Genomic DNA, 16,413 nt, shown 5'->3' with positions numbered 1-16,413 from the left:
TTTTATATATTTCTTTTTCAATACCAAGCGTGAATTAAATCTGATCATAGTATATATATTATATGTGTGACGACAACATGTGCGCCACAAACTGTGTTGACAATTAAGAAATTAAGAACATGAGTAGTTCTATTCCAAACACCTATTATTGTATCACAAGGTATATGGCCAAAAATATTGTGCAAAATCATTACAGCTTTGTGGGAACAGTTTGGGGAAAACCTCTTTTCTCCTCCGACATTACTGTGCCCCAGTGGACAAAGTGAGGTCCATAAATGTGCTTTTGGGGGAGAGTTAGGTAAGGAAAAGCTTTACTGGCTCACGGAGTTCTGACCTCAATCACAACTTTACTGATTACTGAGAAGCTTCAGAACAGAGCAGTGTTTCATGTGTAACACATTTTAATTGAATCGTTGAATTTTTTATTTCCTTATATTGCCCTTTTCGTTTTTGATTAACACTTGAACCTACTGTGCTAATGTATTTTAATGTTGGTTATTATGGTGATATTTGGAGAGCCGAGTATTTCTTTAAGAGGGTACTTGGTGTATAAAGTTTGAGAATGACTAGAATGGAGATTGTGAGCTCACCATTACTAGTATCTTAAAAAGGTGTCAGACCATTATACACTCGTCAGCGGCCTATGTGTGTCTTGTTTTAAGCTAAAACCATCCACAATCCATATGCCTCTAATTTAGTGTTTACATGAGTTGCTGTTATGACATTCCATTTAAAAAGACATTACACAAGCAAGTATAAAGTCGCATCCACATTATGTCAGAACATTTCGTCCATGTAACGTTTTTTATCCATACGCTCAGATAGTGTAGTGTAGTACAGGGTACCACCACATATTCACAGTTTGGAATTTTTGGATTCACCTAATATCAGGTAGAGGGTATTTCCCCCGGCACCCCCCCTTTTTTTTCTTTTTTGGGGATGTGGGAGATGTGAGGGGCACACTTATTGGTGGTTCATCCCCGGTTATTACAATATAGTATAATGAATATCTGACTTTATTTACATCCTTTGGAGACAAAACAGTGTAATACGTAAAAAGCTGAAAATCAAGTGCACAACCTAAAACCAAAATGGGTAAATGGTGACAGGTAAAAAAGTGATGTGTGAAAAGAATATCATCAATGATACTGACTACGAAGAGGAGGATGCAGTGTTCAACAAAGACACTTATGCACACACATGCACACACACGCACACACACACACACGCACACACACACACACACACAGCTGATGACATTTTGAGTGGAGTTCAGCCATACAAGGATAAACAGGTTTTTACATATTTGTCTACGATGACGAATCAGAGTGACTGTGAATCATTGTGGGGGGTTGGAAGCCTGCATTAATATGATTGTAATTATTTGTCAGTCCCCAATAATTTATGATCCAAACAAACCTTCAGGAGACCTTGAAAATGGTCTTTTGGCAAAACTGAGGCAATACATTTACTGTTTCCCCCCCCCCAACATTAACTATAAATAGGAATTGGTTTGATAATGTAGTAATTTCTCAAATGACAGAATTCAAATGTAGAAATTGAAGATTGGGCAGTTGAACCCAAAATTGCGACATTGCTTCTGTGCTCCACAATGCATGAATTTTAAAAACTAAACAGTCACAGTCATCAATAAACTGCAGAGCTACACACACCACATAAGCCTCCTCAGTGGGCCCTGTTGTCGTTAAACCTCATGTATGATGATACTGACAGGGAATTAACAACAGTGCATATTCTTTAGGACAACGGTGGTCATTTTATTTTAAGACATAGCAGTTTATCCAGCATGTAAGCACTATTATATTGATATTGTTTGCTGTGCCATTTTAGAACGCTGGTTGCTCTCATGCTGATCCCTGGATTAGTATTGATTGAAAAGGTTAGAAAAATTATTACAACTGCTCAATCAAACTGTGTGGGTGACAAAATTGGAACACAAAATTTGGAGAAAGCGCTGAAAAAAAAAAAAACCTATTGATCACGACTGAAATGAAATGAAATCCTAATCAGGCCCACAAGCACAATACTCATTACTTGCCAAGCTTAGACCCACACAACACAGACAGACATTCTAATCTGAACACACACTACATTACACCCTACCAGCTGCTGAATGATGATAACCAAGCTTCATAATTCTCTGTTTATGTGTTCCAGGAAAACAAAACTAAATCAGCCCCAGGACATTAATGTGAATGCTTGCGTCCCGGATGTAGGTTAGTGTTACATATCAATAGTTTGTGAGAGCAGAGAGCCAATTAGAGAAAATCACAATGAGGAAATGGGTTGTTTGGCTGTGTAAATTCAGACGCCCTCTAACATCTGCCGCCGAGGAAGAAAATGAATGGAATAACACACACACACACAAGCAGGAAAGATGGGGCGTGAATTCAAGAATCTTAGACAATATCCCCAGAGAGAGAATGAGAGAAACACAGCAATTTCATCTGGGTGTGTCTATAATCACACAGCTCCATTTGGCGGCTTGGTCAGGAGAAAGGGAAAAGTAAGAGATTGGAATAAGAGAAAGGAAAAAAAAAAAAATATATATATATATATATATATATATTATAGTGAAAAGATGAACGCCTGAGATTAGGATTCATTAATCAGACGCTACTTTTTACTTAGCTGGACGTGAACGTGATGCCTACAGACGCACACACAGTCTAATTCTTTTTGCAAACTTCATCATATACACACACATACACTTAAATGTGGGGCCATATATTAATTCCACATGAGGAGGACTATTTTTTTCTGCCATTACCTCACCTGGGATAATTTATAGAGTTGACAGACAAAAGTAGTTGAATGTGATAATTGTGAGAGAAAAAAGAAAGAAAAACATGAGGACAGATGGTAAAGGCTATCTCCCTGTACAGACAAAAAGGCCACATGAAGCAAAAAACTAATCTGTGTGAAAGAAGAAATGCTCAAGCTTAAAAAATAATGTCCCATGAGTGAAAAGTATAAATTTTCTTCCCTTGATGCCTCTCTTACTGAGTGCTGTAATACCAGTGTAGCATTTTCCAGAAATGTATTATACAGTAATACAGTAGCTCATGTACTTATACTCACCATGGACAAAATTAGGTAACGCACCATAATCTAAAGCAGTGATTCCCAACCTTTATGGAGCGAAGGCACATATTTTATAATTGGAAAATCTCACGGCACACCAACAAACAAAATTGTCACAAAAAGTAGATGCACAGTAATTACTGTATGTACTTCCTACCATCTAATAGAAGAGCCTTTATTTATTCTGTCTGTCATTATGCCTCACTGTCATAAATAGAGGAACAACAATACATTATTTCTTGTAAATGAATAATTTTTTGAGCAATTAAGTAAAATTTGATAATTTCCCACGGCACACTTGAAGATCGCTCACGGCACACTGGTTGGGAATCACTGATGGAAAGAGATCCAGTCTTAACGTTATCACAAAAACATCTGAATATACAAAGATAACTATCACAGAATTCTTCCAAGGCCCATAATCTAAAATGTCAGTATTATTATTATTATTTTTTTTTGTTAATTCAAGAAATGTGATGTATTCCACTCCAGTCCTCTAGGAGGCAGTACTGGACATTAAAAGGTTGGCGTCAACTGTAAAATACAGCGAGCGTCTTTGGCCCTCCATCTGCAGCCTCGAATGCAGGGTGGCCAACTTGATAAGCATAAAGAGCCAAAAACATTTTAGGAACAGATTTCAGCAAGCTGCAGTGCAGTTCTACACAGCAAACAGCGACCACAAAAATAAATTATAAATACCTCCCAAACAGTGTCAACCAAAATGGAACATTCCCATCTTTTTTTTTTTGATACAGCTCTTTTATTTGATTGTGCAGATGTACCTAATGTTGTGGCTGGCAGGCAGCTAACAGCTAGCGGTGACAGTGACTGTACTTGGGGTGGCTACCAATATGACAGATGAGCCGCCCGTACCAGAACGCCAACAGGATACAGCTCATTACCCTCATCAAGTGGGTAATTGCCCCACTTACGCACAATGCAAGCAGACTGCAAAGTTCAAGTAAAAAAAAACATTTTTAAAACAAATCCCATATCAGCACAATGGGGTTTGTAGTTTATTGCTAAGAAACAAACAAACGAACAAAACGAAAATAGCTAGCCTCACACTTTCACATGTGGTCTTTTCAGAAAGGTGTTGAATTGAATGGTTTGATTACAGTGAGAGGGGTTTCTAATATTTTGACTTCCTTATTTGACTACATTAGAAATGACGAAGAGTATACAAAACTATGTATAACCTAAGTATGATGCAGTTCTACACCACGGCAAAAGGCAACTACAGTTTGAACACATTGATTAACTAAGGCAGCTTCTTCTATAATACATAATTCTTAAATTTGATCTTAATTCACAATCACGTATCCAATGTTGTGCCGAGCGAGTGCATGCTAATCATAAACGTGGACCACAATCATGGGGAATTAAAACCAGAGAAGAACTTCAACAACCTTTACAAAGTTTTAAAGAAATGCAACAAAAGATTAACTGTAACATGAGAGGTGTCTGTGTCTCAAGAGAAGCAGCAAAGCACACATTGTCTTAGTGTTAGAACTTTCCTTGTTAGAATGTGACATTTTCATGCAGTCATACATATTTTGGACAGATTAATGCATGACAGAAAGTTGACTAACTGGTGGAGAAGACAGAAACCTAAGGATTGTGAAGCAGGCTGAACGAGAGAGAGAAAGAGGCACAATGATCTGCATTGACAGAAGGGCCAATCATCCACAATTCACACACACACACACACACACACGCGCACGCACGCAAAATTAAAAATATGTTGTTGCGCATTAGCATGCTTGCTGACCTATCTCAGCTCACTCCAACAAGCAAAGTATGCACGATGCACTAAGGCTGCAATGTGAAAACAATTTCAACAGTCCTAGTAGTCGCCAATCAAACAAAATCAAATACTGCCAGATATCCAAAGTCCATTGAGAGAGATTCCTGTGCAAGCTCAAGCTTCCTAACACTCAATAAAACACACAGTCGCTCTTTAAAAGGCTCAGTCAACATTAACACACGCAGACAGAAACAACACACTTTCCTTACTCTACACGCATTAGCAGTAAACACAATCTGACCTGTTGGCTTCCTCTCAGTTTATCCTGTTTAGGTGGTACTTGATAAAATTTACAATGCCAGAAAAAAAAAAGGACCTAATTTGCATCACTTAAGTTTGAGACAAACTTAAAAGCAGCAGACATTTACAAGCAGGCAAACGAACCAGGAGGTAGGAGAGAAACTTTGTTTAGCAGTCACAGCCCAGCAATGAAGGGAACAAGAGGAGAAGAGAAGCGGAGGCGGGGTTACAGCACATTCCAGCTAGTGAGTAGTGATGTCACATTCGAGAAAGGGGGAAAAACAAGGAGAAAGGAAGCTGAAATGTGGGAGTAAGAAGGCAGAACCAAATGAAATGAGTTTTCGGCTTTACTTTTAAGTTTTCTGAAGAGCTGCAGATGTTTTGCTTGACCCTTCACACACTGCCTTTGAGAACCAATGGTCACAGAGCCTAACCTTCACAGAGAGGGCTCTGGATTCTATTAGGCTCAGCATTGTAACAAAAACAGAGAATTCAGGCTCTCAAATGACAGCAAGGAAGCCCAACAGTGTGAAAGTAGAAACAGGAAAAAGTGAGCACGATAAAGCAAGAGCACTAATACAGAGGACAGCAAAAATGTTGCCGTTTTTTTTGCACTGCACTTTTATCTCCTGCCTATCCTAAACATGTGACATGCAAGCACAGGCGCACGCACACGCCTTTGCGCTTGATGGGGGGAGTACCCAAAGTCAGGTGGTAAATGTGAGTCACTCACAAACTCCAATGTGACCAGCCGACGTTTGTGGTTAAGTGGTTTCAGCCACAAATGTTTCCATGTAAGCCCATCTCCTGCATCCTCCTCTCCCTCATTGTCTTCCCTCACTACATCTATCAACCTTCTCTCTCGAATTTTGTGTCCAAAACATCTAACATCTCTGTCCCTTTGGTGAGCTCATTTCTGATCCTATCCAACCTGGTCACTCCGAGAGAGAACCTCAACATCTTCATTTCTGCAACCTCCAGCTCTGCTTCCTGTTGTCTCTTCAGTGCCACTGTATCTAATCCGTACATCATGGCTGGCCTCACCACTGTTTTATAAACTTTGCCCTTCATCCTAGCAGAGACTCTTCTGTCACATAACACAACTGACACCTTCCTCCACCCGTTCCAACCTGCTTGGACCCATTTCTTCATTTCCTGACCACACTCACCATTGCTCTGGACAGTTGACCCCAAATATTTAAAGTCCCCACCCTTGCTCTCTCTTCTCCCTGTAGCCTCACCCTTCCCCCCCACCTCTCTCATTCATGCACATATATTGTCTTACTTCGGCAAATCGTCATTCCCCTCCTTTCAAGTGCATGGCTCCACCTTTCTCACAGTTTTTACACCTGCTCACTGCTTTCACTGCAGATCACAATGTCATCTGCAAACATCATGGTCCACAGGGATTCCAGTCTAACCTCATCTGTCAGCGTATCCATCACCACTGCAAAGAGGAAGGGGCTCAGGGCTGATCCCTGATGCAGTCCCACCTCTACCTTTAACTTCTCTGTCAAACCTACAGCACACCTCACCGCTGTTCTGCAGCCCTCATACATGTCCTGTACTATTCTGACATACCTCTCTGCCACTCCAGACTTCCACAATTCCTCTCTGTCACAGGCTTTTTCTAGATCTGCAAAGACACAATGTCGCTCCTTCTGTTCTTCTCTATATTTCTCCAACACCCTCAAGGCAAATAATGCATCTGTGGTACTCTTTCTAGGCATGAAATCATACTGTTGCTCGCAAATACTCACTTCTGTCCTGAGTAGTGTTGGGCATCGTTTGAATTTGAGCGATTCCGGTTACGATTCCGGTTCCTTATTTCGATTCGTCTTCCAAACGATTCTCGATTCCGATTCTTTTAGGGGGGTGGGTCAAAAAAGTTTTAAATAAAGGGTGTCCAAATTATGAACATCCATTTTCTTATCCGCCTGCAGCATAGACTAAAATGAACATTTGATGCAGGGTTCTTTATGACCAGTATCAATATCTCAAACCTATGAACTAAAAGGCAATGTGTGTGGAACTAACCCAATTGACTTAATCAATTAATTTATGTTTCAGCTAAAATCTAAATATAGCATTGTTAAAATAGTTATTTGGGACTGTTTAATCACGTCAAATGGTTTATATGTGCAAGTTTTAACTTGACTTCCTGTTTTAACCATGTAGCCTTTTATTTGAAGGGTATGCACCGGAACTCAGCATTTTGGCACGAAAAGTAACTTCACACAGCACCGGTGATTTATTTATTAATGGATGTAAACAATGTGTGAATTTTGTCCCAATTCATTGTAATGTAAACTTGCTACAGTGAAGTTTTAGCCCAATGTTAAATTAAGCTTTCCCCCCCCCCCGTCATTGGCGCTTACGTTGGTTTGAAGACTAAATAAACGCTAAAACCATCAGTGGAAAAGTGCAACTAACCGTTTACCTTGTTAGCCGTCTCAATGTTGGCATAGACGTATTTTATTGTTTCTTTGCTGGTTTTCACCACTTCTTCGGGGTGGGCGGAATGTTGGCATCAAAACTGGGAACCGAATTTTTTAATTTTGAACAATTCAGGGAGAACTGGAACATTAGTCCCGGTTCCAATCGGTTTTCGATTCTCGATGCCCAACCCTAGTCTAGCCTCCACTACTCTTTCCCATAACTTTATTGTGTGGCTCATCAACTTTATTCCTCCATAGTTCCAACAGCTCTGCACATCACCATTCTTCTTTTAAAAAAACAAAAAAAAAAAAAAAAAAAAAGGCACCAGCACACTTTTCCTCCATTCTTGAGGAATCTTCTCACCCGCTACAATTCTGTTGAACAACCAGGTAAAAAACGCCACAGTCACCTCTCCTAAATGCTTCCATAACTCCACAGGTATGTCATCAGGACCAACTGCCTTTCTATTTTTTATACTAATTAGTAGTGCCTTTCTACCGTCCCCCTTACTAATAATTGCTACTTCCTGACCTTGCCTCTTCAGATCTTCCTTCCCTCTCATTTTCCTCATTCATCAACCCCTCAAAGTATTATTTCCATCTATCCAGCACACTACTGCACTAGTCAACACATTTCCATCTCGATCCTTAACCACCCTAACCTGCTGCACACCCTTTCCCTTCTCTATCCCTCTGCCTGGCCAACCTGTATAGATTTTTTTCTCTTTTAGTGTCCAACCTGGCATACATGTCGTCATCATATGCCTCGTTTGGCATTTGCCAGCTAAAAATTGACAAGCATTTGTGATACAGAAGCAAAATCTGCTTTAGTATCATTTCGTATCTTTTAATGACTTTGAGTCTAAATACATGATCGATCGACAAAACTATTGCAATTGGCAAGCACTCTATATTTGAGACTTAATACAGTCCGCTTTTCTCATCAAGTCATCTGCATTTCAGTTCTGCAAGGAATGTAACAGGGGCCACATAAAAGGAGGTTTGAATGACTGGGAAAAATATATATATCTGTTTTACTTCCTTCTACTGACGGAAGAAATAATAGACTGTCAGATGAGCGATGAGTGTTTTTAAATTTGACTTCACCAAAACAATATATGCTCTGGTTACACCCATCAGTCTGCGAGCGCACTTAAAAGAGGGTAGTAAAAGAGCAAAATGTATCTAGCGCCTATTCTTGACATGTTAGTCGCAGTCAATCGTACTCTGCAGGGTGAGTGCAGTACACATGGTGCACAGAAAGAATTCAGTCACAAATGTGAACTCCAAGACACAGACACAGCGCTGCAGAAAAAAATATTGGCAGAGAGGGTGTTCACACTTACATAAATATGGGTGTGATATAGATGAAGTCAAAACGGCAAGACACTGGTCAACAGCTAAATCCCCCCAGTGCGTTTAATTCACAATCCGTTGATTAATGGTCTGAATTCCCAAAAGGTCTTAACTATGTTACATGCAGTAAAGCTCAAGCAATGCACATGGTCCCCTTTAGAAACAAAAGTTAAATTAAAGAGGAACCTGAAACTTACATTATTCAGCTCTCTCTGGTTTCCGTATAAAGGGTGGTACTTCCTATATTTGCCATGGCGGTACTTGTTAGTGATGAAACGCCGCCGGTCATCACTGCAGCTTAAGGACGATAGAGCCTCACTTGGTGGGACGTTCGCTGCCCAAAAACTGTTGACACGGTTGTTGCCAAGCAACAGGAACACCTGCACAGGTATAGCCAAATACAGCACTTTGACATTGTGTGAGGCAGCAGTGGTTAAGGTCCATATGGTCTCCTGGTATACACACTTGTCATTTCTTAGTAGTTTAACTTGGAATAAAAGCACTGAGCAACCTGGGATTACACCTACCTATACTACCTGAAAATGGAAGTTGATACACCCTTTTCAGCGACAATGACTTCTGGGAAAACTTTCTCCAAGATTTTCAAGTGTGTATGCATGGAGTTAAATTCAGTTCCCATCTTCCACACCAAACTCATCCAAGCATGCTTTTATGGACCTCTTTGTGCAATGAGGCACAGTCTTGAATTGTCCAACTTGTCTTGGTAATTATGTTTCAGGAAGAACTAAGTAGTGTAACCCTCCTGTTTAATTGATTGAGTGGTTGGTTGATTGATTGAACAGTGTTTGAAGACTTTTCTACACGTCTGTCTGTTTATTACACTTAGAACAGTAAAGTTTTAGCCTTTGATCATACTCAGTGATTGTATGATCAACTATGATTTACTTCCTGGTTAGACCAACATTTCCCAACCAATTATAATAGCCCATCGGCACACTGAAATAAAAGGAATAAAATTCACATCGAATGAAACTGCACCAGATTACATGGGTGTATACCTGTATGAGCTCCTCGGTCCAAACCTTCCTGTCCATTTTCAGACTCCGAACCTTTGAGATGTTAGGGCCCAGTCCTCTGTGCTCTCCTGAAACACATGTGCATATCAAACAAACACATACCGAGTTTGAAGGAAGCCCACATGTGCTCTGTAACATACTGGTATGAAATACGTAAGCGTTGGCTACAATTCTCAGATGAAAAGCATTATTTTTCCACCACTCCTCACATTTGTCTTACATTTTCTCCACACATCAAAAAGCCATACACTGCTGGCATACTGTAATCACATTGGGAAAATTACTCAAACCATCTGTAAACTCTGCTATAATTCTATAAAGTTGTTCTTCTCTATTCACAAAACACAAACCTGCACATCGCTTGCAGATCACCATACACAAGTTGATGGCGGCCCATTCGGGCTTAGGAGTGCCACAATCGGCACAGAAACTGTTGCTTGGCTCCGCCCATATTCGATCAGCAACCTCTCTATTGGACAAGGCCTCACCTATGGCATCCCTCATTGTGTCCACCCACTGATCTTTCAGTTGCTCTGACTCTGCTATGAAACTGCGGATAGAGACAAACACATTTTTTAATACTGCCATTACGGCATCAGTTGCACCCATCAAGTAATGGGACTAAAGAAAGCAAGCATAGCCTTGAATATGTGAATCCCGTCATCCTCTTAGAACTGACTAATTCCGCTTTTGTCTCGCTAAATATATTTGAGTTGAAAACTGGAATCCAAACACACTTCCAGACTGACACAAATAGATTAAGTACTTCTTCTTTTTACTTCAACACTATGATGTATTTTCTCTGAACTTAAAATAGGTGCATGCACAAATTATTATTATTATTTTTTTAAATGAACAAAAACAAGGCTGTCTTTAAACACAAACACACGCACACACATGGACTGTTGTGCATGTGGACTGCAGGTTATCCTGGGATTCCTTTTTTTGAACTTAGAATGCATTTTTGCCACCTACACTCTCTTTGGTCACATGGTAAGCTCTCAAACTGAGATTTGTTCCTTTTTCTTCAAATTACTATTTGAAGACTGGAGGTCTAACATAGCCTCTTCGAGTGACTTGTGTTTTGTACAAACGAATTAAACCAAACTTTTAAAATCATTGATTTGAGATTCAACAACCAGCTAAAAATACTGTATATTGCGCATATAGCCAGGCAGTTTCCACATCCTGTCAAGCTGGGTCTTTGCACAGCAGGCAGTGAAGTGTCAGCCAGAAGTTCACACACACACAGAGGATCTCTTTCCTCACAAATAAACCACACACACGGCTAGCTGAGGGAACTGTTGGGGATTCTCATGAAATAACATGATCTGATCCCAGCACTAACAACTGTGACCAACTATATCCAAAATAATGCATTGCCAAGATAAGAATCATCCTGTTTGAAAGTACAAACTCAGGTCCAGTTTGAAGAGGGAGTGAAAGTGTTGGATTTTGAGTGCACCTACAGTACCTGAAAATCCGGTACGGTGTAGTGAGATCAAAACTGCGGCGATCTGTGACTTTAACATTTCCTACATTCATCTCAATTGATGTGATACCCACTCCAATACGGTAGTCCTAAAGAGAAGACATACCGGTAGTTATAAATCAATAGTTAATGTTAAGCATGCATACTATTTACATTCAAAAGAATTGGGAACAAGTATGTTAAAGTTCAGTAAGCACTTTGTATATTACAGCCAGTTATCTGACAAAAAAAAAAACATTACAAACACTCACCTCCATGTTTTTATAGAGAAAGACCTTATCTAAAGTCACAACTGTATAAAGTTTAGAGCGTAGACCTTTGAGCTCCAAATAGCCTTTAAACTCTAGAGTCAAAGGTGAACCAGGGTTCAAAGTACTGCGCCTCTGGCGCCCCCTTGTGCTGTCCTGCAGCACAGTCACCCACTCCTTTCTCTCAACTGGATGCACAAGCAGTGGCAAAAAAGAAAAAGACATGCACGAACACTAAAGTAAGTTATAATTGTGTCACGCACTATTCTCACCACACAGATCAATAACCGGGACTAACCGTCACTTTCAGCCTTGAAGATAAATGTCCGATTATTTGTGATGACCTCAAATTTCAGCTCCCCAACACTTGTCACATTTGTTATTGATGCGGTCGAGATGATTCCTTTTGAATACACTTGCTGCAACAGATATCAGCCACAGCAACTTTACCAAGATTAACCATACCAGAGCAAGCAGAATGCAGAAATGGCAGAGTCACAGTGAAGCAGTGTACAGATTGATGCTGTGTGGGTTGTTACCTTGTCATTGTCAAAGTATCGCAGGTAGTCAACATCTAGCTTTACCCATCGCCTCTGATAATAAAGGGCCCTTTGTAGGGGCATACAAACAGAAGCAAAAATTAAAAATGCACTAATGTGATAACACAAAATGAACAATGTCAACTGAAGTAAGCCTTATTGAGTAGGTGTATTTACAAGTATTTTTCTTCTTTCCCATCAGCAGGGGTACATACACAACTGACAAATTATTACAGATTCCTTAATTGGGGGTGGGGCTTGTATATGAATTATTACCAATATATTTTGGATAAATGCTACCAACAAAGTCCTTAAAACAACAACGACGTCGAACTTCATCCGTCACTACAAAACTCACAAAGACCGGTAAGCTAATTAAACAGTTTAACTAGCTGGTCAAACATTACGTTTCATACACTGGTTAGGGACAATTAGAAATAAAAATGATGTGATTGTGAACGTTTTAGTACAGCTCAGTAACCTAAGTAGGGATGGGACGGTTTATGATAATTGCCCAATCCTTTCATTTCGGTTCATAGGCACGTAAAAGTATTTTTTATTTTTTCCCCCGTCTCTCTCATGTACTGTAGAGCAGAAAGTAGCGCCTACAACATAATGCCACCCGCAGAATGCACAAGAAGTGAAGTGGAGATTAGAAAAAAAAGAAAACAGTTGGAGATGTTTGCGGGAACGACAAAAAAGTTATAGGTGTGCTGTATGGGATCACTTTGCATTCCGATCACGGCGATAAAAAATGTTGACAAAAGTGCGTTCCACTATTGGTAATTAAAGTACTAGCAGTAGTGAGCAGTTACGCGTGAATATAATTTTCATACTACTGAAAGTGTTTATTGAAGTGTAACCATTAAAATGTCATCTTTTGTGTCGCCTCAGTGACAAAGCTGTCTGCACTGTCTTTTTTCAAATTGAGACCACAGCATATAAAACAACAATTGTCCAGAGTCAGTGCTTCTAAATCAATTAACAAACCTGACTGAGTGATTTAAGTAAAGTAGAGGACACAGGAGGAATACAGATTTTGTACACATTACTTTTTTCTGAAGGATGGCAAGATTTTTATGTCATATATTATACCCTTAATTATGAATCTTTTTCATTCTCAAGTAGCCCATATGGTACACACATCTCATAATATTTGACCCGCAGAAAACAGTCTTGGTTTTTGTTTAATGGTGTTCTCTTAAGAACCACAGCACTTACAAGGCTGTCACCACAAAGTACACAGCATAGTTTGTTCAGAAATAAAGTTGAGTTATATTGAGTTTGAAATACAACATTAAAACAATTCAGTGCAATAAATTCAATAAATCATAATCTCAGTTGCTGTTCATTTAACTCTGGTAAGGTGTGAATACTTTTTTCGTGTTATGATTTGTGAAAAAATACTTCATTGCTCACTGCAATGCTGCGACTGGAGCAAGATTGTATGACTTGACTTGCGACTTGCTTCACCCAAGTAATGACTTGACTCGACTTGCTTGCAATTTAGTGGCGACTTGACTTGCTTGATTTTTATCCCCACAGTGACTTGGGACTTGCTATGTGACTTATGCCCACCTCTGCCATAAAGTAATGATTGGATGGGTTTGGTGAGAAAGAATCTGAGGCCTCTGACTTCAACACCATCAACTACCTTTGATATGAACTACAACAGAGATGATGAGCTCGGCCTTCTCTCAGGTCCGGGGTTAGTGATCTCTGACCTCACAAATCCTCTATCAGGGGTGTCAAACTCATATTTTTCGCAGGTCGCATCGTAGTCATGGTTTCCCCTCTAAGGGCCGTTATGACTGAAACAGAATGATGGATTACTAGTTTTGAAATCAGCAGCCAGTAAAAAGCAGTTTGTTTAACTATAAAATGTATTTTAAAACGGGGGTTGGTAATTCCTACAATATGTGTTATCAAAAGTGAAGACAATTTGCAATTTTGGTATTTTAGCGAAAAACATGAAGTCGACGCACATAATTTTCTTTCGCGGGCAACATAAAATAATGTGGCGGGCCGAATCTGGCCCCTGGGCCGTGAGTTTGACACCTGTGCTCTAGATAAAAGTTCCCATAAACGCAGTCCAAAATTTTGGAGAAAGTCTGCCCAGACAAATGGAAGCAACAAAGGAGGGACCAATTCCTCATTTTCACTACCCGTATGCGTAATGGCCAGGTGTCCTACTACAGTAATTGTGTCTATCTACAGTAGTGTTTACACATGCATCGATACAATGCAGTGCTCAATATTTAGAGTTCCCACATGAATCAGAACGCAGGTACTGAACTATGTAATAATAAAAACAACAACAGTTTGAGAGTCTATTCTAATCCATCATTTGGCACTGTTGACTATGGCTCCCCTTTGTTATAAATGTTTCTCGATGAACATATTGGGGATTTGTTTGACAATATGACAATTCAATAATGTATCCATACCCAACGTTTATCACTCTTTGTTAGAAGAATCTTTTTAGAAGAAGCAGATGTCCTACCCCTGTGGTGGATTCTTGTCAAGCCAGCCCATCTTGATGACAGCAGAGAGCTGGGAGCTGTCTTCTTTAGGGGCTGATGCCAGTCTGCCAGTGTTAGGCAGAAAGATGCTGCCTTGCAGGCTGCTGAGGCCTGGTTCTTCCCAAACACTAGGACTATAGATGGACAAAAATAAGCAGCGACAACACAACAACAACACTAACCTAACAAGATGACAGCCAAGCGTTTACCCCTGAAAGAAAACATGCATCTATATCTGATTTAATACAGACGAGATATGAGTTTTTCTGGTCTGTTGGTGTCAGAAATTACAGTCCACATTACACAAACCATAAACAAATTCACTTTCACTTTTCTCACTGTATGCGGAGACTAACAATCACAAAAACATATGCGGCACAATTATTTAGGATATGTGAGAAAATAACATAACTGCATTGCTAAAAACACATCACATTTGGGGGCAGTATGTAATGAATTACTGCCACCAGTCATCTCAAGTCTGTCTCTTGTGTTTGCCGTCTTTACCGGGCCGACGTGCCAACACTTCACCGGAGCGGCACTCGGCTGTCAGTCGGTCACGTGGGCCGACCGTTGGCTTTGCTTCAAAAGCCTTAACAGCTCAAATGTGTGCTTCCTGATTTGTGTAAATCTTGCGTATGACTTACTCATCATCATCATCTAATAGTTCGTCATCACTGCATAAAGAACTGTAGCGCCCTTTTGCTTGAAGAGGCACTTGCAGGGACATTTCCTAGAGGAAGACACTGTTGTCATTCATAAAGGTTATAAATGAATGCAGTTGCTACAACCGATTAACACCTCGTACCCTGCCTAAAGGGTTCACTGGATGAACACTGGCATAAGATGTGTCTGTCTCTTCATAGTCATCTGAATCACCATCTGGTGGGCACAATACTGAAACAAGTCAGACAATTAGAATATGAGGGGATATGAAACACCAATAATGTATACAAAAATATTTGCTCAATTAGAAAATGATTTTAAATACAAAGGGGGGGGGGGACACGCACACATGGGATGCACCCCACGAGACACATTCAGATAGTCTTAAAAAATGAAATAAAGTGATCAAATACACTGAGGTATTTACAGCAGCAGTGTTGGTAGCATTAACTTATTGGTACAGGTCTTGAGACCAGAAATTCATTTTTGTTGTTTACAGCACATGAAGCCACTTCTCTGATTTGAAATTTGGAATAAATTCAATGAATTTGATAGTGCATAAGAGAAAGACAAATGTTCATAGTACTCTACTTACTCGTCTGAGGAGGAAGCTGGGGGACACCTTGAGCAGGCAGGGCTGCGTGAGGGGCAGGTTGGCTTGACTGTTGTATGACTTCTTGAGTTTGAGAAGTCATGATACGAGGTGGAACGGTTGGAAATTGGTCTTGAAGGAGTTCATCAGTCTTGCTGGGAAGGGGGCTGGGGGACAAAGGAGAACAGGAGTGGTCACCAGGGGATTGTGAAGCATCAGCGGAGTCCTCAAGGACCATGGTGTCACGAGGTTGGGTGAAAATCCCCCACAGACGGCTGATTCTATACATCCTCTGTTGGAAAGAATCCTTTCAACAAAACGTTCAATCTCCTGTCATTCCATTAGAGAACTGCAAAAAAAACAAGGCAATG

The 16,413-nt window shown here is 40.1% G+C and overlaps 1 protein-coding gene across 8 annotated transcripts in view; it reads right to left on the bottom strand.

The window, feature by feature from the left end:
• Positions 1–16,413, bottom strand: part of LOC133405577 (arf-GAP with Rho-GAP domain, ANK repeat and PH domain-containing protein 1-like) — a 43,952-nt gene that overhangs the window by 15,950 nt on the left and 11,589 nt on the right. For 7 of the 8 annotated variants that reach the window (XM_061682670.1, XM_061682671.1, XM_061682667.1 and 4 more), the window contains 11 exons: positions 16,046–16,209; positions 15,593–15,681; positions 15,432–15,517; positions 14,766–14,918; positions 12,263–12,332; positions 12,022–12,142; positions 11,727–11,911; positions 11,458–11,564; positions 10,334–10,533; positions 9,966–10,051; positions 9,144–9,326 (listed from right to left, as the gene is read on the bottom strand). In XM_061682670.1, the coding sequence (XP_061538654.1) occupies positions 9,144–9,326; positions 9,966–10,051; positions 10,334–10,533; positions 11,458–11,564; positions 11,727–11,911; positions 12,022–12,142; positions 12,263–12,332; positions 14,766–14,918; positions 15,432–15,517; positions 15,593–15,681; positions 16,046–16,209 (1,444 nt within the window). The remainder of the gene's footprint in view (positions 1–9,143; positions 9,327–9,965; positions 10,052–10,333; positions 10,534–11,457; positions 11,565–11,726; positions 11,912–12,021; positions 12,143–12,262; positions 12,333–14,765; positions 14,919–15,431; positions 15,518–15,592; positions 15,682–16,045; positions 16,210–16,413) is intronic. The other variant, XM_061682669.1, reaches the window with a different exon arrangement.

This window comes from Phycodurus eques, chromosome 7 (assembly GCF_024500275.1).
Source record: "Phycodurus eques isolate BA_2022a chromosome 7, UOR_Pequ_1.1, whole genome shotgun sequence".
NCBI classification, from domain to species: domain Eukaryota; kingdom Metazoa; phylum Chordata; class Actinopteri; order Syngnathiformes; family Syngnathidae; genus Phycodurus; species Phycodurus eques.
The sequence above is the reverse complement of the archived record's forward strand: the minus strand, read 5'-3'. Positions and strand labels throughout refer to the sequence as shown.